Source organism: Aulonocara stuartgranti, assembly GCF_965226115.1.
Source record: "Aulonocara stuartgranti genome assembly, chromosome: 6".
Classification (NCBI taxonomy): Eukaryota; Metazoa; Chordata; class Actinopteri; order Cichliformes; family Cichlidae; genus Aulonocara; species Aulonocara stuartgranti.
In genome coordinates this window covers 1,687,247-1,713,878 of record NC_138944.1, presented here as the reverse complement: position 1 = coordinate 1,713,878, position 26,632 = coordinate 1,687,247, and the positions used below count along the sequence as shown (strand labels likewise).

The 26,632-nt window shown below is 43.1% G+C and overlaps 1 protein-coding gene across 3 annotated transcripts; it reads left to right on the top strand.

Annotated features, from left to right (window-relative positions):
- The first annotated feature begins 177 nt into the window (after positions 1-177).
- Positions 178-25,522, top strand: LOC309707949 (NACHT, LRR and PYD domains-containing protein 3-like). 3 transcript variants are annotated; one of them, XM_082535558.1, is made up of 14 exons: positions 178-897; positions 9,688-11,599; positions 14,030-14,206; positions 14,357-14,605; positions 14,689-14,859; positions 17,012-17,185; positions 19,786-19,835; positions 19,905-20,470; positions 20,559-20,614; positions 21,264-21,478; positions 21,597-21,856; positions 21,979-22,095; positions 22,175-22,316; positions 24,367-25,522. In XM_082535558.1, the coding sequence occupies exons 2-14, from the start codon at positions 9,777-9,779 to the stop codon at positions 24,684-24,686; spliced, it is 4,320 nt and encodes a 1,439-aa protein (XP_082391684.1). In that variant the 5' UTR covers positions 178-897; positions 9,688-9,776; the 3' UTR covers positions 24,687-25,522. The 3 variants fall into 3 exon arrangements, with proteins under 3 accessions (XP_082391684.1, XP_082391685.1, XP_082391686.1); XM_082535559.1 differs by lacking the exon at positions 24,367-25,522 and having other exon boundaries at positions 21,979-22,105; positions 22,184-22,278; XM_082535560.1 differs by lacking the exons at positions 14,030-14,206; positions 14,357-14,605; positions 14,689-14,859.
- The last annotated feature ends 1,110 nt before the right edge of the window (positions 25,523-26,632 follow it).

The window sequence follows — 26,632 nt, the reverse complement described above, 5'->3', positions numbered from 1 at the left end:
ATTGTCCGTTTGATTATTTTTATTGAAGTTGAAACTAATACACAAACTTCCAATAAACAGAGCTCCTGGATGTTTTTGGCTCAATCATTTATTCCATGCATTTAACTTGTCAGTTCCTACAAACACAGTATTATACTGTAATACAGACAGGAGACACAAGAGGGCGCTGTGCTGCCGGAAGACCTACTGTCAGTACACTGAGCTGGAGGGATGAAGGTTGTAGACGCTGCAGGTTATTAAGTCAGTCACTGTAGTTTGGTTCAGTTTTTGTGGATCTGCACACGTCCTACAGATGGATCTGAGCAGCGAGGCCCGCTGTGCAGCTTTATGGGTCGGTGAACTGTCACCTGTCAGAGGCAACCTGGTTAAACATTAACGGGAACAACCGGATACAGAGGAGATCATTTTTTCTGAATCCAGCCTTCCTTCCCTTCAACGGGAAGATCGCTGCGCACATAGAAATAATGCATTAGATTGAATGGTTAGCTCATTGGTCCACAGTGAGCAGCTGGCTCAGACAGGAAGTGCTTTTTGGATCTTTCTCTCATGTCGGATTATTCTTCTGTGCAGACAGGCATGTCTACAGTGTCGTTTGACCCTGACGCTACAACCCACACAGCTCCTGCACAAACTGTCTCCTTCAAAGTTACCTTACTGTAATTTACCTGTTAGGCTGACAGCAGTTCTTTTATATTGTTACATCTGCTGGTTGGGATCTTTTTCTAGCATGAACTTCCTTTTTCTTTTTTCTTTTTCTTTTTTACTTCCACGGGCTCATTCAGAGGTACAAAAACAAGGAAGTGGACTGTATTGCATCAGCCCAATCCAAACATCCACCCAGTAGTGTGCAGTTCATAATGGCGAATTTGAGAGTTTGAAGAGTCTGTGAAAGCAAAGGTAAGCTTGTGATATTTCTATATGTAGTTTTATATGAAAAAAGCTGCTTCTAAACAGCCTTAATGTTGAACTGCTGCTAAAAAGAAGCAACACCCAGATTCATAAACTCATAAGTGCGCCTGCTATCTAACGCACCTTTGCCCTGTAGAGGTTTTATTTCAACAGCCTTATTTATTCACAGGTTACAGTGACTAATGATCTGATCTCTTGTTAGACACAGTCCTCCACGATTTGTGTGTTTTTGATGAAAATTGTTCAGCTCAGTCAGCTTAGACCAAAACTTCTGGTCTCAGACATCGCACATATTTGCCCTGCATGTGACAGTGATTAGAAATCCCAGTCTGCAATTAATACAATTCAACAATTGTGTTTTTTGCCTTCCTTTGATATTGTGGTTGGTTTGGGGTTAGAGGTTGGAGTGTCTGGGGTTTTCCTGGGGGGCTCAACCCGGGGGCTGTGGTCATGACCTGGTTGGGGCTGTGGTGGATCTTGGGTGGTGTTTTCCTAGTGGCTGTGTACAGGAGGGTTGGTGGAGGGTCTGTGCTGGCAGATGTAGGTTACTGCCCTGGTGGCCTGGCTGCCCCTGGGTGGGTCCAGGGTGGGCTTGGGGTTCTGGGGGTGCTCCATCTCCCTGCTGTAGCTCTGGCTGTATATCGCTGGATGGCGATATACAATATATATCTCGATATTTTTTTAAAGCCATAAAGTAAGAACAAAAAGAGAGTTCTTAGTCAAAGCTGTTTCCCAGATGTCACACAGGCACTTTTATTAACATACAGCATAGATGTACATGAAAACTCAAAAATAAACTCAAAAATAAATTATGAGCATTTATTAAATAATAATGCTCCATAAATAAAACAATGTTGTTTTTGTGCATAACAAAAAGCTCACAATTGTGCAGTCAAAATGTAAACTAACAGATGCTGAGCATAATATCAAAGACAGATTTCACAGCTGCTCTGCTCCCAAGTTCTACTGCATGACTGACAGCCTGGAGTTTTACGTATCACTCCGCGAGGCTCCAGACTACGGCAGCCGTAATGCTCTGACTAGTGATGTGCGATACCACTGATTTTCTTTCCGATCCGATACCAAGTAATATTCAGGGTGGTATCGGCGATACTGATCCGATACCGATACTTTGTACAAAAACTTATTTTATTTATTGTATCTCAAATTATAGCATCATAATGATTACAGGACATCAGATTATTTGTTCTTATCACTTAATAATGCAGGGTTCATCATATAGAAATAAAAAAAATGAAGTTGTGCTATTTGAACACCTTGCCTGCCTGCAGCACTAAAGGACTCCGTGACAGACGTCTGTCTCGCCCTAGCACCACCTGACTCTCTCCTCCTCTTCAGTTCACCTCAACATACGCTGGTCATGTTCTGTGATATGATTTACTCTGAGGTGTTTGACAAGGTTAGTGATGTTGCCACAACCATACATGCCAACCCTCCCGATATTTCCGAGAGAATACCGAATTTCAGTGCCCTCCCGAAAATCTCCCGGAGCCACCAATCTCCCAAATTTCGCCCGATTTTCTAGGACAACAAAATTGAAAAATCATATTGCAGAATTCATAGCGTGGCCCAGCCAATTCCAGTTTCCAACAATGGCAGCAGCAACTTAGTTTTAATATTACTCTTATTTCTCTTTTTGGGTCGCAAAAAAACTTTTAACATATTTTCAGGTGAGAATGTAGCTGTGTGAACTTCAAACATCTGAGCCGACCGACACATCGTCTTCAAACCCCCCCCGGTCTGTCCCTATTCGGGTTAAACATGATATATAAGTCACTTTGATAACTTAAAAATGTTATTGTTTGGCTTTTTCAGTGTTTTATTTGTTCGTGAGTAAATCGGTTTGGCTGAGATTAAAGTTATTAGATTTGATTAAATTAAATTTGACTTTATTAATCCTTCACACAGCTGAATAAACGTCAAACAGAAAATGGTTAAACAGAAGTGTGAGACGGTCGAGAGTTTACGTCAGTGCCCGGTTATATTTTAGATAGCAAGGAGCAGACAGCAGAGTTTCACTCCACCGAGGGAGCTCGTGACGTACTACCCGGCTTTCTTTAGACCGCGAAGGCCGGGTCCTCAGGTGGAAGCAGCCTCTGAAATTGGACACCCCCGCTGTTTCCGGGCCGGCCAATAATAACGGTGACATTTAACGTATTTTATCCGATAAATAAACCCTGTAAAATGTATTTACCCCCCAACAGCCCTTTTGAATGTCTCCCTAGTATGGCCACAACACCTCACTCTTGGAGCACTTTTTTTGCCACATGTATTGCAAACCACGTCTCAGCTGTGTGTGGAGGTAAAATACGTCCGCACATGACTTCAATTACGCTCAGCCATTGTTGTGAGTGCGCACGCCAAGGGGCTGCGAGACATTTATACAGCTGTATTTCGCACATGACTATGAAAGGCGGAAGAGGAAGTAGTTCCTTTGAATGTAGACGATCCGAATGTTATAGTTTCTTTCCACTGTGTTCCTGTTAATGATAAACTACAAATTTACTCTAAATTACTAAAATATCGATATTTTAATGTGAGAATCGATTCTAGAACATAAATGATTGGTATCGGAGGAATCGATATTTCAGGATCGATCCGCACATCACTAGCTCCGACAATCCATCAAGCGGTGCAGCTCCGTAGCTTACCAAAGTCGTACTAAAACATTTTTTGACAGATTGCTGAGTGCTATGTACCACATAAAATCGCTTCGCGGTCATCAAGCACAACCAGAATTCATACAGAAAGGCGCGCTGTCAACTTTTGAGAAAATTAAAGGATTTTAGGCTGTACAGCCCCTGTGGGCTGCATGTCGTTAGCGCGGTTAGCTCGTTAGCGCAGTTAGCTCGCTAACACGTTGACGCTGTCCAGCCCCACGCACGGGGCGATGCGCGGTAACTCGTTAACGGAGATCCTGTCGTTGCCTGCAGGTGAAGCGATGGGGGAGGAGGGGGAGTTGTGTTCAGTGAAGGAGAGGCGAGGCCGAGTAACGTTGCGTAGAGACAAAAGTGGACGAAAGACAGGCAAACTTGTGGGTCCACAAGTATAATTATGATGTAACATATACTATATCGATATAAAATCTTCCCCAGTCCCCCAAACCCCTGACAGGCCATCACCCTCCTCCCCCTCCCTTTCTCCCTCCTCCCCACACCTGAAATTCACTGAGGAGATGGAGCGGGTCAATGCTGGGCTCAGATCTACCTAGGGCTGAACGATTATGGAAAATAATCGAATTGCGATTTTTTTGCCCCAATATTGCGATTGCGATGCGATATGCGATTATTTTTTAAGGTCTTTGTCTTCTGTATTATTAAACAAAGACAAGCAATACATCATATAGTATGGCCAATACTATATTACATTAATTTTAAACTGTTCTTTCCTGGAAGACAGACCTCTGTTATGATGACATGAGGTGATGCATGAATTGATGACTGACATTTTTATTTAACTTCTTCAATCACAACAGTATATTTGAACATACACAATAGTTTATTTTTAGCTTACAAACATCTGAACATAAAGTGCTGACAAGGAACCCTGGTGTAAACATTAAAATGAAAGTCAGTACAATGTGCAGATTGCAGAAATATACATAAACAAAATCAGTGGCTTTACCACACTCAGTTTTTCGACATCTGTGAACTACTAGACAGTCATTCAATTAAAAAATAATATTAAATAAATAAAACTAATAAATAAAAAATACACACATCTTACTGATCTCTGCAGTCAGTAACATTACACATAAAGTGCAAACATAATAGCAATTGTATAAACACACACACAAACACGCCTTTAAAGTTTAAAGGCGTGAAATTGGACGGTCTAGTTCTGATTAGCGTCACCGCTGTCTCGGTGGAGTTTAATAAACTCGGCCGTCTGCTTCTTGCTATCTAAAATATAACCAGACACTGGTGTAAATTCTCGACTGTCTCATACTTCTGTTTAATAAGTTTTCTGTTTGACGTTTAGTCAGCTGTGTGAAAACCAAGGAGGAACCCACCCGGGGGATTAATAAAGTTTTATTTTATCTAATCTAATAACTTTAATCTCAGCCAAACCGATTTACTCACGAACAAACAAAACACTGAAAAAAGCCCAACAATAACATTTTTAGGTTGTCTAAGTGACTTATATATTACGTTTAACCCGAGCAGCGAAACTCCGCGGTGATCTGAAAATGACGTGCCGGGAGTTGTGCCGTTCTCGGCCGCATCAGTAACCCTCGAGCTCCCGGCTAGCTGTCGAGCTGGTGGGTAGCAGACGCCTCTGAAAACGTCGAAGCACTTTAGCAAATATGGGATATCTTGATAAACCGAGCAGATATTTGATGTTTACACAGCTACTTTCTCGCCTGAAAATATGTTAAAAGTTTATTTTGTGACCCAGAAAGATTAGTATGAGTAATTTTAAAACTTAGTAGCGGCCGCCATTGTTGGAAACTGGAGTTTGGCTGGGCCGCGCTATGAATTCTGGGATATGGTAGTAATTTGGACAGCCTTCGGCGCGTCGCTGTGACGTAATCGGTCTACAAATGCGGCCTCAGGAGGATGCAGCCCATGAATTTGGACATGTCCAGAGTATAATCGCAGCCTTTGCGGTTAGAAAATTGCACTTGATCATGTCGCGATATTATCGCAAATGCGATATATCGTTCAGCCCTAGATCTACCCCCCGGCCCAATCCCTTTTTGTCCCCCATAAACCCCCCACCAGAGCGGCCAAAGGTTCGCCATCGAGCCCCACCCTCAACAGAGCAATCGAAGTCACATTGCCCAGCCTCGCCCCCCTTAGTTCCTCCTTACCACCTTCATGCTCTGTCTCCGCAGTCTGATGTGTGATGTGTGAAGGGTCCGGGCTGTGAGGATTATGGCAGTGATGACTTTTCCCAGGAGAAGCTGGGACCCTGTTTACTAGAAGGTTTTAAAATTTCTGTACTTTTAGGTGACAGGAGACATGTGGCCTGGTCAAAACACAGAGAGCTGCACTCTAAAAGATCTTTAAACATAGTAAACATACCTTGTGTGCCACAGACTGCTCCCAAACACGAGGGGACAAGTAATGCCTCTAAAACACTTAAGTTGGCTTTATTAAACATTAGATCTCTAGCTGGGAAAACATTTTTAATTAATGATTTAATCACTGAGCACAGCCTTGATTTTATGTTTCTAACTGAAACTTGGTTGGACCAAAGTAACAGTGGAGCTGTTCTCGAGACGACCCCTCCTAACTACAGTTTTATCAGTGAGGTCAGGGCGAGCAGGAGAGGAGGAGGGGTTGCTGTCTTATTTAATGAATCATTTCAATGTAAGCAGCATCTCCTGGAAGTTTTCAGTCTTTTGAATATGTGGCTTTACAGCTGAAGGCCCCATCCAAAGTTGTGTTTCTTAATGTTTACAGGCCTCCCAAATACTGCACAGACTTTTTTAATGACCTCAGTGAACTGCTGTCTGTGATCTGTGTTGATTTTGACTGTGTAATTATTGCTGGGGATTTTAACATTCATGTGGACAACCCTCAGGACAAAGGGACTAAAGACCTGAGTAACACTCTGGGCAACTTTGGGCTGACTCAGCATGTAACAGAGGCCACACATAATAGAGGACACACTCTTGACCTACTGATCTCCAAAGGCCTGAGCATTTCAAAGGTTACTGTGTCTGATGTGGGCGTGTCTGATCATTACTGTGTTTTCTTTGAAAGTAAAATCTCAGCCCACACAAATATATCAACAACAGTGATCACAAAACGGTGCATAACTGAACACAGTAGTGCAATTTTTAACCAGGTCTTCCCATTAACACCTGACCTGCCCAGAGGGTCAGTCAATGAGCTCGTCAATAGCTTCAATGCTAACATGTTAAATGTAATGGACACTATTGCTCTCATTAAGGTGAAGGTTATCTCTGGAAGGAAAAAGTCTCCATGGAGAAACTCCACACTGGTGAAAAATGAAAAAAGAGAGTGTAGGAAAGCTGAGCGCAGATGGAGAAAAACAAACCTCCAGGTTCATTATGACATTTATAAAGAGAAACTTCACAATTATAATTTACAACTGAGGAATGCAAGGAGGTCCTACTTCTCTGACATCATCACTAAAAACAGTCATAATGCTCGGGTCTTATTTTCTACAGTTGACAGGCTAACAAACCCTCCTGTGTCAGTGGCAGCTGAACTTCATTCGACCATGGCCTGCAATGACTTTGCCAAATTCTTCACAGAAAAAATCCAAAAAATTAGACAAGCAATTGGTACATCAACAGCAGATCCAGGATATGTACTGTGTCCACCAAAAAACTGTTTAAACACCATGAAACAGTTTCAACCTATTAACAGCAAAGACCTGGAGGACATCTTAGGTCAACTGAACAACTCCTCCTGCTGTTTAGATGTCCTGCCAACAAGGTTTTTCAAAAAGGTCTCAAAGACTTTAGAGTCAGACCTGTTACAGATCGTCAACTTTTCTTTATTATCAGGTGTGTTTCCAGAATCACTAAAAACTGCTGTAATAAAACCTATACTGAAAAAGGACAATCTTGACAAGACACAAATGAACAACTACAGGCCAATCTCAAATCTCCCATTTTTAAGAAGGATCATTGAAAAAGCAGTTTCTCAACAGCTCAGTTACTTCTTAAAACAGAATAATTGCTACGATGCCTTCCAGTCAGGTTTTAGACAGAACCACAGCACTGAAACCGCTCTGACCAAAGTGTTTAATGACATATGTCTGAACACAGACAGTGGAAAAATGTCAGTCCTAGTTTTACTGGATCTCAGTGCAGCATTTGATACAGTTGACCACAACATATTACTCAAACGACTGGAGAACTGGACAGGTCTTTCAGGAACTGTACTAAACTGGTTCAAAACATACGTAGAAAACAGGAAATACTTTGTATCAATAGGTAACTTCACATCTGAGCAGACAAGTATCACATGTGGAGTTCCCCAAGGTTCCATCTTGGGACCCCTTCTGTTTAACATTTACATGCTCCCACTGGCACAGATTATAAAGAACAACAAAATAAACTATCATAGCTATGCAGATGACACACAAATATATATCACAATGTCACCAGGAGACCAAGGCCCTGTACAGGCTCTTGGTAAATGCATTGAGGAAATCAATGACTGGTTGTGCCACAATTTTCTCCAGCTAAACAAAAACAAAACTGAGGTAATAGTCTTTGGCGCCAAAGAAAAACGATTACAGGTCACCAGAGAACTTCAATCTATACATCTAAAAACCACAAACCAGGCGAGAAATTTGGGTGTAGTGATGGATGCAGACCTAAACTTAGAAAAACACATTAAGACAATAACAAAGTCAGCTTACTATCACCTCAAGAATATATCAAGGATAAAAGATCTGATGTCTCAACAGGACCTGGAAAAACTAGTCCATGCATTCATCTTTAGTAGGCTTGATTACTGTAACAGCATCTTTACAGGTCTACCTAAAAAATCAGTCAGACAACTACAGCTCATTCAGAACTCTGCTGCTCGAGTCCTCACTAAGACCAAAAAAGTGGACCACATCAGTCCAGCTCTGAGGTCTTTACACTGGCTGCCTGTCCGTCAGAGGATAGACTTTAAAGTTCTGATGCTGGTCTATAAAGCTCTGAATGGTTTAGGACCAAAATACATCAGTGACCTCCTGACCCAGTATGAACCTTCCAGATCCCTCAGGTCATCTGGATCCGGTCTTTTATCAGTTCCCAGAGTCAGAACCAGACACGGAGAAGCCGCATTCAGCTTTTATGCTCCTAATATCTGGAACAAACTCCCAGAAAGCCTCAGATCAGCTGAAACACTCAGTTTATTTAAATCCAGGTTGAAGACTCACCTGTTCTCAGCTGCATTTGAATAAAGCACCAAATCCACACTTTAAGCTTAAATTTCAAAACTTACATTTAACTACTGATTTTATCTACTGTTCTGATTTTATCTGTTTTGATTTTATATACTGTTTGTTTGTTTGTTTGTTTGTTTGTTTGTTTGTTTGTTTGTTTGTTTGTTTGTTTGTTTGTTTGTTAAGTGGGTTTAGAGCTCTGGGTAGCTCCCCAGCTGGGTCTAGACTGGGTCTAGAGAGTATTTTAAATTCAGGGAATTTAAAATAGAAAGTAGCTCGTCCACAGAAGGACTGGTAGCTCCCCTTACGATAAGGGTTCAGATGCGCGAACAGGTGTGGGTTTAGAGCTCTGGGTAGCTCCCCAACTGGGTCTAGACTGGGTCTAAAGGGTATTTTAAATTCAGGGAATTTAAAATAGAAAGTAGCTCGTCCACAGAAGGACTGGTAGCTCCCCTTACGATAAGGGTTCAGATCGCGCGAACAGGTGTGAATGAATGTGTTTGTTTAGTTAGTTTGTTTGTTTGTTTGCTTGTTTTAATCAATTTTAAATCATGCTTTTTATTTGTTTTTGTTTCTAATGTCTCTGTAAAGCACTTTGAATCACCTTGTTGTTGAATTGTGCTATACAAATAAATTTGCCTTGCCTTGCCTAAAAGATATTGTCACATCTCATATCTCGTATAAAAATTTATCGATATTTTTAAGAAACTTGATATATCGCCCAGCCCTAGTCTGAAATCATTTTCTTCACTTGTAGTGCGAAAGTGTTGAGTGTGGATGTAAAAATGGAAAATCAATTTAGACAAAAAGATTAACAAAAGCAAATGCTTATGAATATCACTGCACTGTCATACTACAAGAAAAGGGACATTTTATTTATTTTCTTGCTTTCAGGTTTTTAATCCCTTCAGAAGGATTCCACCTATAAGGAGAACAAGTGACAGGAGAACTAGGTTCAGTGTGGAGGAGACAGAGCTGCAAACATGGAGCAGGATAAAGTCGTGGAGAGTGTTAAACAAAAGCTTAAAGACCATCTCCAGGAAAAGTTTACCTGGATAAATGAGGGCACATCAGATAGTCGGTCTCGACTTGACAGCATCTACACAAAACTCTACGTCACTCAGCAGGCTCAGGATTCTGGTTCCAGACCACATGAGATTCTAGATCACTTTAATGTCCCAGATCAGCAGTCATCAATTTCACAGGTGTTTTATCAACAGATCGAGTTCTTAAATATCTTTAAACCAGGAAGAATTCATGTTCAGCAACAACCAGCAAAAGAAAAGACAATCCAAAGAGTGATGACGAAAGGCATCGCTGGCATTGGAAAGACATTTGCTGTCCAAAACTTTGCTCTAAGCTGGGCAGAAGGAAAATCTAACCAGCACATTGATTTCATCTTTGTGCTCCCCTTTAGAGAGCTGAACATGCTCAGAGATGCCGACTACAGTCTGCTGCAGCTTCTCCTTCACTTCTACCCTGAAATAAAACCCCTAGAAGCTACACAGCAGCTTGTTCACAAGCAAGTGCTGTTCATCTTTGATGGTTTGGATGAAAGCAGATTTCCACTGGACTTTGATGGAGCTGTGAGAATAAGTGAAATCAATCGAAGATCAACAGTCGATGTGCTGCTGACCAACCTCATCCAAGGCAACCTGCTGCCTCGCGCTCTGCTCTGGGTAACATCCAGACCTGCAGCTGCCAGTCAGATACCTTCTAAATACATTGACCAGATGACAGAAGTCCAAGGTTTCACTGAGCAACAAAAAGAGTCATACTTTAGGAAGAGATTCAGCACTGCTAATCAGGCAGAAGAAATCCTGTCTCGTCTTAGAGGAATGATCAGCTTCTATTTCATGGGCCATATCCCAGTGTTTTGCTGGATCATCGCTGAGGTGTTTAGGAAAGGATGGAGTGATGAGAGGAGCCGCGGCATCACAACGATGACAGAGCTGTACATTTATTACTTACTAATTCAAACACAAAGAACGAGACAGAAATATGCAGGGAAAAGCTCCAAGAAGAGGTCCAAACAGAAGAAGTCTCAAGCCCAGAACTCTGCCATGCTTTTAAACTTGTCCAAGTTGGCATTTGAACAGCTGCAGAAAGGAAACATCATATTCTATGAAGAGGACCTCACAGAAAGTGGCATCGATGTTGGTGAAGCATCAGTGTTTTGTGGATTTTGCTCAGAGATTCTTAAGGAAGAACGAGGCCTGTACAAGAAGAAGATGTTCAGCTTTGTGCATTTAAGCTTTCAGGAGTTTCTTGCAGCTCTCTACATGCACCACTGCATCCTGACGGACAACTTCAGTACTGTGAAGTCTTTCCTGGATGTCGACCCAACAGATCTGAGCTTTCTGGATTTGCAGAAAAAGGTTGTGGATAAAGCCTTGCAAAGTGAGAAAGGTCAGTTAGATCTGTTTCTGTGTTTCTTCCTTGGATTTTCTCTGGAGTCCAATCAAACAGTGCTGCAGGGTTTACTGCCACAGGTAAAGAGCAGCTCGGACACCACCGAAGAGATGAAGGGATACCTGAAGAATTTCCATGTCAAAGACATCCCACGAGAGAAGTACATGAACCTTTTCCTCTGCAAGTTTGAGCTGAAGGAAGAGAGATTTCAGGATGACATCAGAATGTATCTGGATTCAGGAGCGATACTCTCGACCATCGACTGTGCAGTACTGTCGACCATGATGCAGATATCAGGGGAAGTGCTCGAGGAACTTGATCTGACAAAGTCTTATACACCATTTATTGGGACTGAGAAACTTATCAAGCAAATGAAGAACTGCAAGAAGGCTGTGTAAGTAGTTTGAGATTGAAACAAGAGTTTCAATTCAGTAATTTGCTGAGGCTGTTTTTGAGGCTTACTAACATTGCTTAGGATATGGATGGTAAATAGTAAATGGCATGTATTTATATAGCGCTTTATTAGTCCCTAAGGACCCCAAAGCGCTTTACATATCCAGTCATCCACCCATTCACACACACATTCACACACTGGTGATGGCAGCTACATTGTAGCCACAGCCACCCTGGGGCGCACTGACAGAGGCGAGGCTGCCGATCACTCACGCCACCGGGCCCTCTGACCACCACCAGTAGGCAACGGGTGAAGTGTCTTGCCCAAGGACACAACGACCTAGACTGTTGGAGCCGGGGCTCGAACCGGCAACCTTCTGATTACAAGGCAAACTGCCAACTCTTGAGCCATGATCGCCCCTTAGATGGAGGATAGATGGTGAATACTTGTAAAGGTAAGGAATAAAAACATAATCTCATTTAAAGTCTGCCATTTTAATATAGTGGAAATGACATATACAGTGCATATCGAAATTATTCACTGCACCTAATTTGTTCCAGATTTTCAATCCTGGAGCCAGTCTCCTGGAGTGAGGCTGGACTCTGTCTCAGTCTGGAGTTGGCCCTGGTGAGAGGTGGTGAGCTGGGGTGGGTATCTTGGTATCCCCTTGGCTTGCTGCGTGTATGTTGGGGTTTCTCCCAGTGGACGAGAGGGCTTGTTCCCTGCACCTCCAGGTCAGTGAATGGGTCCTGACCGTCGTCTGCGCTTATGTGCCGAGTGGCGATTCAGAGTACCCAGCCTTCTTGGAGTCCCCTGAGTGGGGTACTCCACCTGGGGACTCTGTTGTCTTACTTGGAGACTTCAATGCTCACGTAGGCAATGACAGCGAGACCTGGAGGGGCTTGATTGGGAAGAACAGCCTCCCAGATCTGAACCTGAGTAAGCTTTGTTATTGGACTTCTGTGCAAACCACAGTTTGGCCATAACAAAAACCACGTTCGAACATAAGAGTGTCCATAAGTGCATGTGGCATCAGGACGCTCTAGAGTGTGGTGTGCCGAAGAGATTCTGTCAAACTCAGTGGCAGGGCCCCTTGAGTTGATGAGGTTCACCCTCAGTTCCTGAAGCCTCTGGAGGTTGGTAAACTGTCTTTGTTGACATGCATCTACAATGTTGCGTGGAAATCAGGGGTGGTACCTCTGGTGTGGCAGACCAGAGTGCTGGTTCCCATCTTTAAGAAAGGGGACCAGAGGGTGTGTTCCAACTATAGGTGGATCACACTCCTCAGCCTCCCCAAGAAAGTCTATGCCAGGGTGCTGGAAAGGAGAGTACAGGAGAGTTCCCCGTATAAGCTGGAGGAGGTGGTTGGTTAGAGGGTGGTCTCGGTTTTGTGTTTAGGCTGCTGCACCCACACCCCAGCCCTGGACAAGCAGAAGAAGATGGGTGGATGGATGGATTTTTATCACATTACAGCCTTATTCCAAAATGGTCTAAATTTATTTTACATCTCAAAATGGTACACATAATATCCCATAATGGCATAAAAGTGAGCAAAGATTGCTTGAGGTTCTGCAAGTTTATTAAAAATCCAAATTAAAAGTATAAGATGTACATAAGTATTCACAGCTTTTGGCAACTTCTTGAGTATGGTGCTACAGGCTTGGCAAACCTATTTTTGGGCAGTTTCTCCAATTCTTCTTTGCAGAACATTTTAAGCTCCATCAGGGAACATCGCTCCATAGCCATTTTCAGATCTTTTGAGAAATGTTCAATCGGGTTCAAGTGTGAAGAAAGCACAAAGCAAAGATTAAAGCCAGCATAAAGAGACTTTACAGTGGTCACCATGGGTTTTCCTTCGGTCTCTACTGTAAACGCCTTGGTGGTGTACTGCAGAAATGGTTGTCCTTCTGGTAGTTTCTTCTCTCTCCATAGAGCAATGCCGGAGCTCTGTTAGAGTGACCATCGGGTTCTTGGTCACCTCCCTGATTAAGACCCTTCTACTCCAATCGCTCAGATTGGCTGGGCAGCCAACCTAGTGGTTTCAGATGTTTTCCATTCACAGATGTCCCCATAAGCAGATGTCACGTGCTTATGGGGTCATTCAATGGTGCAGATATTTTTCTTTACCCTTCCCTAAATCTTGGGCTTGATAAACTCCTGTCTCAGAAGTCTGCAGACAATTTCTTGAGCTTCATGGTTTAGTGTGTGCTCTGACATGCACTGTCAACTATGGGACCATATAAATAAGTCCTGATGAGATACTTGCGTCCTTTAAACTAAAACAGTGGTACTGGTTGCTACATACATGTTATGAACTAACATACCATAATTATAACAACCGCAGTGTCCTCTGCTGTTTAGTTTCTCATTACCCACAAAAATACCAAAACTCACTGATGTGCTGTTTCCACTTTTCTTCTGATTCTACAGACTCAAGAGTGAGCATATAAGCAGTGATCGATTAAGTGTGGTACTCTCCATTCTTGAGTCAGCAGACTCTTTCTTAAAAGAGTTACATCTGGTGTGCTTTTCTAACTTCAGTGATGATATTCCTTATGATCTTTTGGCTGTAGTGGAAAGTCCGGACTGTAAGCTGGAGACACTGAGGTTAGTTTAAAAAACTGTTTCTGCAAGTTATACTTCTTTTAGTTAAATAATTTAAATAAATTTAACTGTCCTAGCTATAGTTTTTCCAGCTACTGAATTACTGGCATATATTAGCATTTAAGGTTTATAACTAATATATGTTTTGCACAGGTTATCTGGGTTTTCGCTAGACTTTAGGAATTGTCACATTCTGACCTCAATCCTTCAATCAAAACAATCACCTCTGAAGGTCCTGGACTTGACTAACTGCCTGTACCGTCATCCAAACGATTACAGTGGATATGATACAAGAGGGTTGAAGATGAATGAAAACTATGAAGATTTCACTGATGAATTAACTCTGTTGACTATGATTCCTTCTGCTTTGATCGGTCCAGTCTGCAAACTGGAGCAGTTCAGGTAAAGGCAATTAGTGATGGGACCATCTGCACATTTTGCTCTCTTGCATATATGATGTTCAGATGATTTTGTTCTCTCTGCAGCATGCCTGGTTGTTACCTGAAAAATAAGTGCTGTCAGGTGTTTGCTTCAGTTCTCAGCTCCGACTCCCAGATGAGGCAGCTTGACCTCAGTTGCAATGACTTACAGGATTCAGGTGTGCAACTGCTCTCTGCTGGACTTGGGAGTTCAAGATGTAGGCTGGAAACACTGAGGTACTGATACACCCTCTGGTCTCATAATGTAGTTCACATAGTCACAGTTAAAAGAAAGCATACCCTGTTTCAATTCTACGGAGCCCCGCAGGGGACATGGGAGAAAAAAAAATTAAGACGGACTTTTGCGAGATCTCGCAAAACTTTTGCGACATTCTTCAGCCTTCGACCTCCCGTTAGCTCAAAGCTAACGGGAGGTCGAGACCTACTACAGCCGCGAGGAACACCGCTTTCCCGGCACATTGTGCGTCGACCTCCCGGTCGGCTTCGAGCCGGCGTCCGAAGAATGCGGCTAAAACTTTTGCGAGATCCCGAGTTTTGTTTTGCGAGATCTCGCAAAAGTTTTATATGAAAAAAAAAAATAAATAAATAAATAAAAATCATCAGGTTCCTACTAGGTTTCATGTCCTGTAAATAGAAGCTCAGATGAACAACACATAACAGGTTACACTGTGTCATTTTTTATTTAATGAGCACTGAGCCAAAATGCAGAAACAGTAGGTGAAACGCAGAGTAAACTCTTTGATTCAATAGCTTGGAGAGCCTCTTTCAGCATAATAACTTCAAGTATTTTTCTGTGGCTTTTATCAGCCTCTCACATCACTGTGAGGAGATTGTCACCCACTACTTTGTTACAATATTGCTCCAGGTCATTGGGGTTTGCTGCAACTTGTTCATGCATTGCTCTCTGAAGGTCATGCCACAGCATTAAAACCACCAATTAAATCAGCATTTAGTTCGCATTTAGATCCTGAAAGTTTTCCAGTTTTGAATAATCTTTTTCCATCCATCCATCCATCCATCTTCATCCGCTTTATCCGAGGCCGGGTCGCGGGGGCAGCAGCCTAAGCAAAGAGGCCCAGACCTCCCTCTCCCCAGCCACCTCCTCCAGCTTATCCGGGGGAATACCAAGGCGTTCCCAGGCCAGCCGAGAGATATAATCTCTCCAGCGTGTCCTGGGTCTGCCCCGGGGCCTCCTCCCGGTGGGACATGCCTGGAACACCTCACCCAGGAGGCGCCCAGGGGGCATCCTTGTCAGATGCCCGAACCACCTCAGCTGGCTCCTTTCGATGTGGAGCAGCAGCGGCTCTACTCTGAGCCCCTCCCGGATGGCCGAACTTCTCACCCTATCTCTAAGGGAGAGGCCAGCCACCCTTCGGAGGAAGCTCATTTCTGCCGCTTGTATCCGCGATCTCGTTCTTTCGGTCACTACCCACAGCTCGTGGCCATAGGTGAGGGTAGGGACGTAGATCGACAGGTAAATTGAGAGCTTCGCTTTTACACTCAGCTCCCTCTTCACCACGACGGACCGGTGCAGCGTCCGCATCACTGCAGCCGCAGCACCAATCCGTCTGTCGATCTCCGGCTCCCTTCTCCCATCACTCGCGAACAAGACCCCGAGATACTTGAACTCCTCCACTTGGGGCAGGAACTCATCCCCGACCCGGAGTGGGCACTCCACCCTTTTCCGGCTGAGAACCATGGCCTCAGATTTGGAGGTGCTGATCCTCATTCCCGCTGCTTCACACTCGGCTGCGAACCGTTCCAGTGCGAGCTGGAGGCCATCACCCGATGAAGCCAACAGAACCACATCATCCGCAAAAATCAGAGATGAGATTCTGAGGCCACCAAAGCGAAAGCCCTCCGCACATTTGTTAAAAGCAATAATCTTTTTCACTTTCTTAATTTTCCCTTTAACACTTCCCAGACTGATGAGCAGCAAAAAATTCTTCTCTAAGATCATTGCTGATGTCTTTCCTTCTTGGCATTGCATGAACACACACCTGGATGTTCCAGACCAGCAAACTGACCAAACCTCTGCTCTTATAGAGATGTTTACACTTAGTGATGATCAGTTAATTAAGTTGATTAGCAGCACCTGGCTGACCCTCTTAATTCCTTAAAGCAGTAAGGCTGTGCTTTTCACACAGTTCGTCTGTATTTTGGTGTTGTTACTGTTAAATAGTAGCTCTGTATGATAAGTTGCATTTTTACCAAATTGTAAGAATCAGATAATTTTTTTATTATATATCAATGTTTAAACCATAGATACAGTATGAAAGAGGGTGTACTTTATTTTTATCATTACTGTATTTTGCATGTGCAAACCAAGTTAAAAGTTGCTTTAGCTTCAGTAATGCTTTCTCTCCAGGCTGTCATGTTGTGGGATCACAGAGGAAGGTTGTGTCTCTCTGGCCTCAGCTCTGAAGTCCAACCCCTCCCACCTGAGAGAGCTGGACCTGAGCTACAACCATCCAGGCGTGTCAGGAGTGAAACTGCTGTTGGAGCGACTGGAAGACCCAGAATGTAGACTGGAAACGCTCAAGTCGGTACACTGTGTAGATTCCACACTAACTGATTTTATACCTTTTCTACACAGGATTTTAATCTTGACCATCAAAAACAAAATAATGAACTACAGAGCTAGAACTGCTTAAACCTTCTCAACATGAACTAAATAGGAACTCTATGTATTAAATTGTAGTAACCGGTACTTTTGAAACGGTGCAGGTGCTCAAACCGGTGCTTAAAGAATAGAGAACACAAACTTTGTCCAAAAACCTCTCATGTTTAACTGTTTTCCACTTTTTCTTTGGTCATTTTAGCCTTTTTGGCTTGTAAATTTAAATTGGGCCTAGCTTACAATATAAAGCGTTGTGATTTGGCGTTGCGTTAATAAAACTGAATGGAATTAAATTGGCAGTGTCTGAATTGGTTTTGTAGTGTAAATGTAAAGACACTCTCGGCTTTCTTGGTTGTCTGTAATGGTGCCATTGCCTTTAACAGGACTCATTTCTACAGAGTCAAGATGACTTTTTGTCAAAAATGCCTACGATGTTGCTCTAACACCACTCAAATGTCGACCTTCTTAAAATCCAACAAAAGTGGTATCAAACCTTTGTTTAAAGATATTAATGAAAATGTAAAAGTCAAGAGGTCAACCAGTCCCCCCACATTACCAAAATCAAACAAAGTTGATGTCAAACGTTTGTGCTGCAAACATTTTAAAGATATGAATAAATGTTTCTAGAGGTCATCCGAGGTCACCCTGCCCTTTTCTGTACTGTGAAAAATTTGTGAAACATAAAATAGTATTAGATATTTTTAAACTAGGTTATAATATAGCAGTTAGAACAAACTGTGCATGCTGTCGGAGAAAAAACTTTGTTTGCTGGTAACAAAATACAAACTATCAGAAGAATGTGGGCGTGTTTCCTGTTAGAAAAGGTAAATACTTGGAACTGTCTGAGCATCTCAAGTCTAATTCAATAATAGCCATTTCCATCATCTAATTCACAAAATAAAAAAGGACTTTCTTTCATGAATTGTTGCCATCATTCCTTTGTGCAGAGCACAGTGTGAGGACATGCGCTGGTTTTCAGACGCTATGGTTACATCCTTTCTCAGGTCATCATATGCACGGGGTCCTTTTACAGAATGCCATATAATGCCCAAGTGTTTCTGGTGTTGGGCCCTCCTGAAATGCAATGACTGCTTTCAGCATGAATTTCTCTCTTTGGACTAGCATAATGAATGGGAATTCACTAAGTGAAAACTGTTTTGGATTGGGAAAACTGTACTCCAGAGTTTCTGTAGAGCATTTCCCAAGGTCTGTGTTACTCCAGACAAGTTCTCTGAAGGAGTCCCTGTGCAGAGTAGCTTTCCTGATGAATCTATTTCAAATGCTGTTGGACATAGATCAGGACTTTGGATTGGTCTTAGGCATGACCATTGATCAACAACACCGCTGCCTAAGAGAAAACCTGTAGTGATCCCGTATGTGTATGAGAATTTGCATAATTATGATGAAGGAACTGAGCTCCCAGCCCATTGTTCCTTCAGTGGGCTGGTTTCATTATGCAAATGTACTGTTTATACGATTGAAACCTGCAGTCAGCTGAGACTGAAGACGTCACCTGATGATGACGAAACGTTTCTCCCACTGAAACGTCCAGATGAACAGAATCAACCTTTGGAGATCTGAACATCTTACCATTGCCACTGGCCGTCACAGTGGGCATACAGTGAAAAGGAGCATGTTGGATTTACTTAATTCAATAGTGGACTTTGCTTGCACACAATTGTTTTGGCAGAAATGTAAATCAACACAACTTATTCATATAAACTTTTGCATTTTGTGTTGATGAAGCACGATTGAAACATGTTTAGATGAAGTAAGTTGAGCTCTTGGAATAATTTAATCATTCACAATCTTGTCATTTTGTGGTACACCACATGCAGCCTCCATAAATAAGGAGCAACAACCATTTAATTTCACAAACTGCCTCCTGTCACTTAAATAACTCAGGACCCATATTTAAAACTACCCCTCTGACAACATAACATCCCTGTTTTCTTATTAATATATCACAAACGTTTGACACCACTTTTGTTGGATTTGAAGGGGGGGGGGGCAACTTCACTCACATAACTGCAGCCTATTTAAGGTCCCAAACTACTTTCTACAGCTATCAAGGTCAGCTAGTTAATTTAAACTGATGGGGCTAAGTCTCTGGTTAACTCAGCACATCATTGGTAAATTACTTTATCAGTTAATGTTGCAAAATTAACTAAAGCCAGATTCACTGTTTTGAGCGATGAGTACATTTTGATTTGACACTATATAAATACATTTGAATTGAAGTGAATCTTTCTCCACACAGACCAAAGCCACAGGGTGGAGCATGTCTCTGAGTGCTGCTTCACCTTTGTTGTTTCATATCAGGTGCTCGTTACTTGTCCTCTGACCATTTTTTTATTGAGTTTCGTGTCTCTGATAAGGTTGTTTTCTCTCCATCTGTGAACTAATTTTATCAACTCAAGGCAATAATTTCCTGTCACGGTGCCTTGACAAAACATGTTTATCATATTAGATTATTTCATGTTTATTTACTAATAATAACAGCCTGACCTCTTCTGCCTCAGTGTGGACCACAATGAAGAGCACTGGGTCGACCCACAGCTTCTGAACAAGTGTAAGTGTCACTGAGTTTCTCTGTAACATCGACTGAGCTGAAGCTTAACTCACTGCATCTCTTTCACAGATGCCTGTGATCTCACATTCGACCCCAACACTGTGAATGAAAACCTCGTCCTGTCTGAATGTGACAGGAAAGTAAGCAGCACTGAGGAAAAGCAGTCATATCCTGATCATCCAGAGAGATTTGACCAAACCAGTCAGGTGCTGTGTCGAGAGGCTCTGACTGGGCGCTGCTACTGGGAGGTGGACTGGGAAGCGTTTGTGAATATTGGTGTTGCATATAAGAGCCTGCCGAGGAAGGGACACTGGGACACAGAAATTGACCATACTGACAAGAGCTGGTGTTTCACCATCACCTGTTCAAACGGTTACTCCTTCCGACACGGGTTGAGGGAAACTTTTATACCGGTCCCACACATCGACGTCCAAGCATTCCTGGCCAGACGCAGGAGACTGGGACTGTTTCTGGACTGGCCAGCTGGCACTCTGTCCTTTTATTCACTTTCTGGTGACAAAAAAACTCTCATTCATACCTTCCACACCACATTCACCGAGCCTCTCTACCCAGCATTCAGTGTTCATAGTGGAACTTTGACCCTGTGCAGGGTGGTGAAGCTGCAAATGGAAACTGTGAGTATTTCTGGTTCTTTGGTAGCACCAACATCACAAGTTTGTGTAACTACAAAAAATATTTAATTTGCCCTCTCTGGACTTTTAGGCTCGATCAAGCTTCACACCTGAGATGAGCAAAGGAAGAACAGGCGTTTCATACAGGTACGACACGCAAGCCTCGATGTGCCCACTGTGAGATTATGTCCTCTGCAAACACACAGGTGCTCAGAGTGCTTTACATATGCAAAGGAGAATGTGGGGAAAATTAAAAATGCTTTTAACAAATGTGTGATTGGTTGAGTCTGAATGTCAGATTGTGTCTGACAGTAGATGGTGGTCACCAATTGATGGAGTATTGGGAGCCAATTAATATACTGCTGTTTACAAGGTCGAATGTCAGTTTGAGTCTTTGTTTTATGTGTTATATTTTTGCAACTTCCCAACACACACATTTGTTAACTTTAACATGGCCTTGGTTAGTTATACCTTAACTGGTTAAAATACCAAAGTCATGGTCAATAGAGGCAGTGGCTGACCATCAACTCCTACACACGAGTAAGTAAAGTTTTATTAAAAGAGACGGATGTGATCATCTAACTGTCATCTGATGGAAATGTTGAAGAAGGATGTTGCTATAGATGCTTCTTCCTCTTTTAGGATTCTCTCACTAGTATAATAACATAAAGCCTTGGGTTTTACTTTACAGTATGAATTCTATTGTGATGACAGTCTTGCACCATATAAATTAAATTAGACTGAATTTAACAGCTACAGCATTGAGCTCCATGTTGAACCGTTCTGTGTCGTTCAGGTTCCTGTTTCCCGGTCCAGGGTTGTTCCAGTGTTCTTTGACTGGTCTGGTCTTTGATGTGACTCGTGAGAGTGAGGTCACCTACAAGACTCTGATCTGGGATCCTCTGGTCCTCCAACCAGCGCACAAAGTGGCCGGAGGCCCGCTGTTCGGCATCGAGTGTCCTCAGGACTCTATACGTCAGCTGCACCTCCCACACTGTGAGCCTGAGCCGGGTAAGGACGCCACTGAAACACCTGAAGGAGAATTAAACCTGCAGAAAATGCTCTGATTTGCTTTCCATGGAAAGTTTCTGGAGGCTGTTGCAGTGAACGAAGCTGTGTGTTTTCCCAGCACTGGTCTCTGACAGCATCTCTGTGGTCCACATCACGGATGATGGTATGAGCATCATACAGCCTCTGGAGATCACTGAGACTCACGTGGTCGTGGACGTCCCTCACCTCTCCGCCTTTGGCCTCGTCTGGGATCTCGTTGAGCGCTTTTTCAATTACATGACGAAACCCATTCGTGGCCAAGTACTGCTCTTCCTGAGAAACAGGCCACGCCCCATCCTCAGTGTGATGCTGCTCCCAGGAAACGTCCCTCTGCACGACGTATGACTTTATCATGAAATCATTAAATGGCTTCTGCATGAATAAATCCTCTGATTGTATCTGTTTGCTTTGAAGCTCTGAAACTACTCATGCACTAAGAAAATGTTGTGATGTCTCTGAAGGTGAAAGTGCAGCACGCTGCTTCACAGTACATCGAAGCGCCGTCCTTCTGTTATTTCCACAAAGGTCAAAAGTACAGTCTGAGCAGCGCCCCGCACCACTTTAAAATACAGCCTGCAGTGAGTATCAGTCGCTGAGTGTCAGCAGACACTTTGTCCACAAAGCTGTTTTAAATTGTGCGTTTCCATTTCGCTTCAGCGTGCAGAGTTTTTTGAAAATTACGGACCAAATTACCACCCGACCTTTGAGATCATCCTGACAATGAACGCAGAGGAAGTGATGCTGATGGTGCAAGATCCCGAGGAGACACGAGTGTGGGAGCACGACCTTCATCTGCCCGGTGAGCCTTAACTCAGCACAAACTGAAACCTGACAGAGATCCAACCTGCACATAAAAGAGAAACGAACTTAATTCTCTCAAATCTCCGTCCTCGTTTCACTGTTAAATAAATGTAAAATAATAATAAGTTTATTAAGTTTACACCGCTGTGCGTCTGCCTGATTCAGTCTGCGCTCTGAATTTCATCCACAGTCAGTTTAGTTCGAAGCACATCTAACAGCAGCACACATTAACCAAAGTGCTGCACAGCTAAATGCAATAAAAGCCTCGAGGCTGAACAAATGACTTTGATGATGACGAAAAAAGTCTTCGTCCAGATGAACAGAATCAACTTCCTGGGATTTTTTAAAAAAAGATTACTTGGAGGTGAAACACCCCATCTCATTAATACTATAAACCAGTGTGTCACACAAAGCCAGGATTATCCCACAGGAAGGAAACAGCCTGGTACATACACACAACATTCAGGTGCAGCCAAAGGAAATCCTGCTTCTACTAAAGGCACGTAACAATGCCTTCAGATCAGGTGACGCTCAGGCCTGCAGTACGTCCAGGGCAGACCTGAAGAGGGGCACCAAGAAGGCCGAGCACAGCTACAAGCTGGAGGAACACTTTGTCAACTAGGACCCACGATGCCTGTGGCTGGGCATTCACACCATGAATGTTTCCTCCTTCAATGAGCTTCTACGCTCATTTTGACAAGGACGACAAGGAAAAGTCTGCCAGAACCCTGCCCTCTGATGACATCTCTAGCACGTTGCTTGCCCAGGCAGTAGTACCAGCGTGCTTCAAGACCACCTTCATCGTGCCAGTGCTGAAACGCTCATCACCAGCATGCCTGAACGACTTCAGGTGGGAGAGGACAGACACCCATGTCCCCATCTACATAAATGGCACAGCTGTTGAACGAGTCTCCGGCTTCAAGTTCTTGGGGACCCACATCTCTGAGAATCTGACCTGGTCAACTGACACCTCCAGCCTGGTCAAGAAGGCCCATCAGTGCCTCTTTTTCTTGAGGACACTGACGAAGAACCACCTGTCTTATGACATACTGGGTTACTGGTGTGCGATGGAGAGCATCCTGACCAACTGTGTCCCAGTCTGGGAACTGTTACCGAACGCTAGGCACTGCAGTGAAAACTGCCCAACGCATCACAGGGACTCCACTTCCTGCCGTTGAGGATGTCCACAAGAAGACATGTCTACGCATCAATTCTCAGGGACTCCTCTCCTCCTGCCAATAAACTCTTCCAGCTCCTCCCCTCCAGAAGGCGCTACAGGAGCCTTCAGACTAAAACCAGCAGGTTTAGGAACAGCTCCTCCCCACAGCTGTCACCGAACTGAACTCACCCCCCCGCTGAACATTTCCATCCACACTCACCTAACTCCTACACTCCTCCTCCCCCCATCCCTCCCAGTGACCATGATCATGACTGTCATTCATTCTCAACGTTCACCACATGCTCACATTGGTTACTGCTGTAGTTTAGGACACTGACATAGTCTCTGTTATAGTGCGTCCACTGTTCAGAGAGCTACGCTTCCTCGGCTGTAGATATATTCATAGCGCTGTTTACCACACATCATGCATCTGTATCGATGTAGCACATCTGTACATTTGGTCTGTATAGCAATATAAACATCTGTATATTTACTTACTATTTGTACATAATCTGTGCATAACTGTTCCCACCTTTTATCCAACGCTAATCTGTATGTAATCTGCTCCTATTGCACTTCTGATTAGATGCAAACTGTATTTCTTACCCTGTATTCAAACACGTGTAATGACAATAAAGTTGAATCCTAATCCTACAAAGTCTCATTAGATCACCAGATAAATGTGCTGCTGTAAACAATCCCTGAAGAAAAGTGTCTCCTCTGTAAAAACTGTATTTTTAAAGGACAGAAATCACTCGACCGTTGTGTCCATTAAAGAAAACCAGCTTTGGGACGTTTGCTGTCCTGCTCAGAATCACTGATCTGATTTGTAGAAATGTTGCACTGAAATGTGCTCACTGTGTTTCTGACTCTAAACGTATTTTTTCAGCTTCATCCTCGGCTGACTCTCCAGGTGGAAGTCCTCTTCAGATGGGGAACAGCGCCTCAGCAGAGAAGCTGCGACTCGCTCGCACAAACTTCGTCGATAAAGTGTCGAATCCGGTTCTGAACAAGCTGCTGGACGAGCTGCAGCACGAAACCGTGCTAACTGATGCTGAGGGCGAAGCGGCCAGAGCCAAACAGAGAGACGAGAAAGCTCGAGACCTGATCGACATGGTGCGAAAGAAAGGAGCTGAAGCAAGTTCAAAAATGATCGCCGTCTTTTATGCCAACGATCCGTATCTGTGCAAAGAGCTCGGCTTACTGTGAAGCACAAATCTGTGACACGAACAAAGAGACTCGTTGAACTAAAATTTCCTTTCTTTCTTCTTAAAGTCACGATTATGTTTCCACTGATCACACTTCTTAGAAAGCAGATGAGCTTAGACGTGAGGGGAGACGTCCAGTAAATATCCATAAAAGAAAAATTTACAGTTTTTTCTGCAAAGAATGTCTGAAATGTATTTTAGAAATGTTAGTGTTTGTCAGACAGGAGGACAGAGAAAGTAGAAAGAGTGAGACACAGCTGCACTGGTGAATGATGCGAGCTGGACTCAGATCAGTGAAGCCAGCAGAGCCTGTGGTCGTGAACCATGTTTATGTGGAAATACAACACAAAGGTTAATAAAATGCAGCGAATGCCTGCAGTGTTGAGTGTAACGTGTTATTACTTGTGTTATAAAGGTTCAGTTCTTTGTGCAGCAGCTGGATGAAAAGAAAAAACCATCAGCTGAGTTTTTGGGACTTTCGGTCTGAATGAACAGGACGATGCAGGAAGTGTGTTTTTCATCGTGTTTATCATTGAAGTATTAAGACTCGTAACACTATATATGCAAATGTTTCTGTACCTGTGAGCTGTGCTCTGTAAACTGACACAATACCAGGATCCAGACCTTTCATATGAACACTTAAACACACGAGTTCCAATAAAAATGCTTTGATTGTGTTTGTTTGCTTTCTGTGGTTTAAGCGTTTATTTCCTGCACGTTGATGCTTGCTCATAGGGGGTCATATAACTGTTGGGTTTTTCTCTGTATCTATGAAGCGCCTTGAGGCGACTTATGTTGTGATTTGGCGCTATATAAATAAAATTGAATTGAATTGAATTGATGTTCGACGCCGGGATGTTCTGTTCTCGATGTCATGGCAAAAACTTCAGCTTTATGAAGCAGAAGAAGCCACATGTTTATCACCCGCTGCAGCTTGTGTCTGTTTTTTAAAGGCTTGTTTTTTACTTATTGCTAAGCTTCAGGACAGGTGAGTTTCCTTCCCTCACCTCCTCTCCCCTCATCTTAGACCCTCCCTCTTAAGATGCAAACAGAGGAGGCGAGGAAGAGACAGGAGGAGAGAGGAGTCAAGGCAGCAGGTAGGAGACAGAGGAGTCGTTGCTCTGAAACCATCGTTCTAATGAACAAACACTTACAACATGATATGTAACGCTAATCAGTTACATGTAACTGATTACAGTTACTGAGGAAGAACATGCAGTTAAATCTGAATGTTTGCTTTTTCGTCTCCTTTAAATTTGAACTGGTTTCCAAACCATGAGCAGCTCAGGTGGAGCTCAGCAGTCAGGTCAGCTGGTCTGAAGTCAGTTGCTTTCCACTGCAGCTGTGCGCTCACTCAGGACAGCCTGAACATCTGGCTCAGCCATCCTTCCTCCTGCCCATGTTTTTGGTGTTAATATGACTTTTATTTTCATTTGTTCTCTCATCAGCTTCAAAACATAATGTAGCTCAAATCACTAGAAGATTAGCTAATGAAAACCTTCTGATCCACTAGTTTGTGGGATGTTTATTCATATTCTGGTCAAACATGGCTTCAGTGGTTTTTTCTACGGTCCAGATGTGGATCCAGGTGACAGGAAATGCTTTTAATTTGAAGCACTGATGATGATGAACACCTCACATCACTCGTACCTTTGCAGGCTCAGCATCCATCAGCCACACCCACTAACAGCAGCTTCCCTCTACATCACTGCTCTTTGAAAACTACTGGAATTGGTGGCCTGGAAAATTAGGCCCTGGCGATCTGTTACCCTCAGAAGGCCGGAGTAACCTGTAAGAGCCGTTTATACTCATGTAGATTCATACTCAGGTTTTTACCTTTTTTGTTTCACAAAGCGTTAAAAAGGGAAAATCCCCAACTTAGACGTCACAGGATATTTTATTAAAGCAGCTTAGCAACAGTACAACAGAAACTCTTCTTTGATTAAT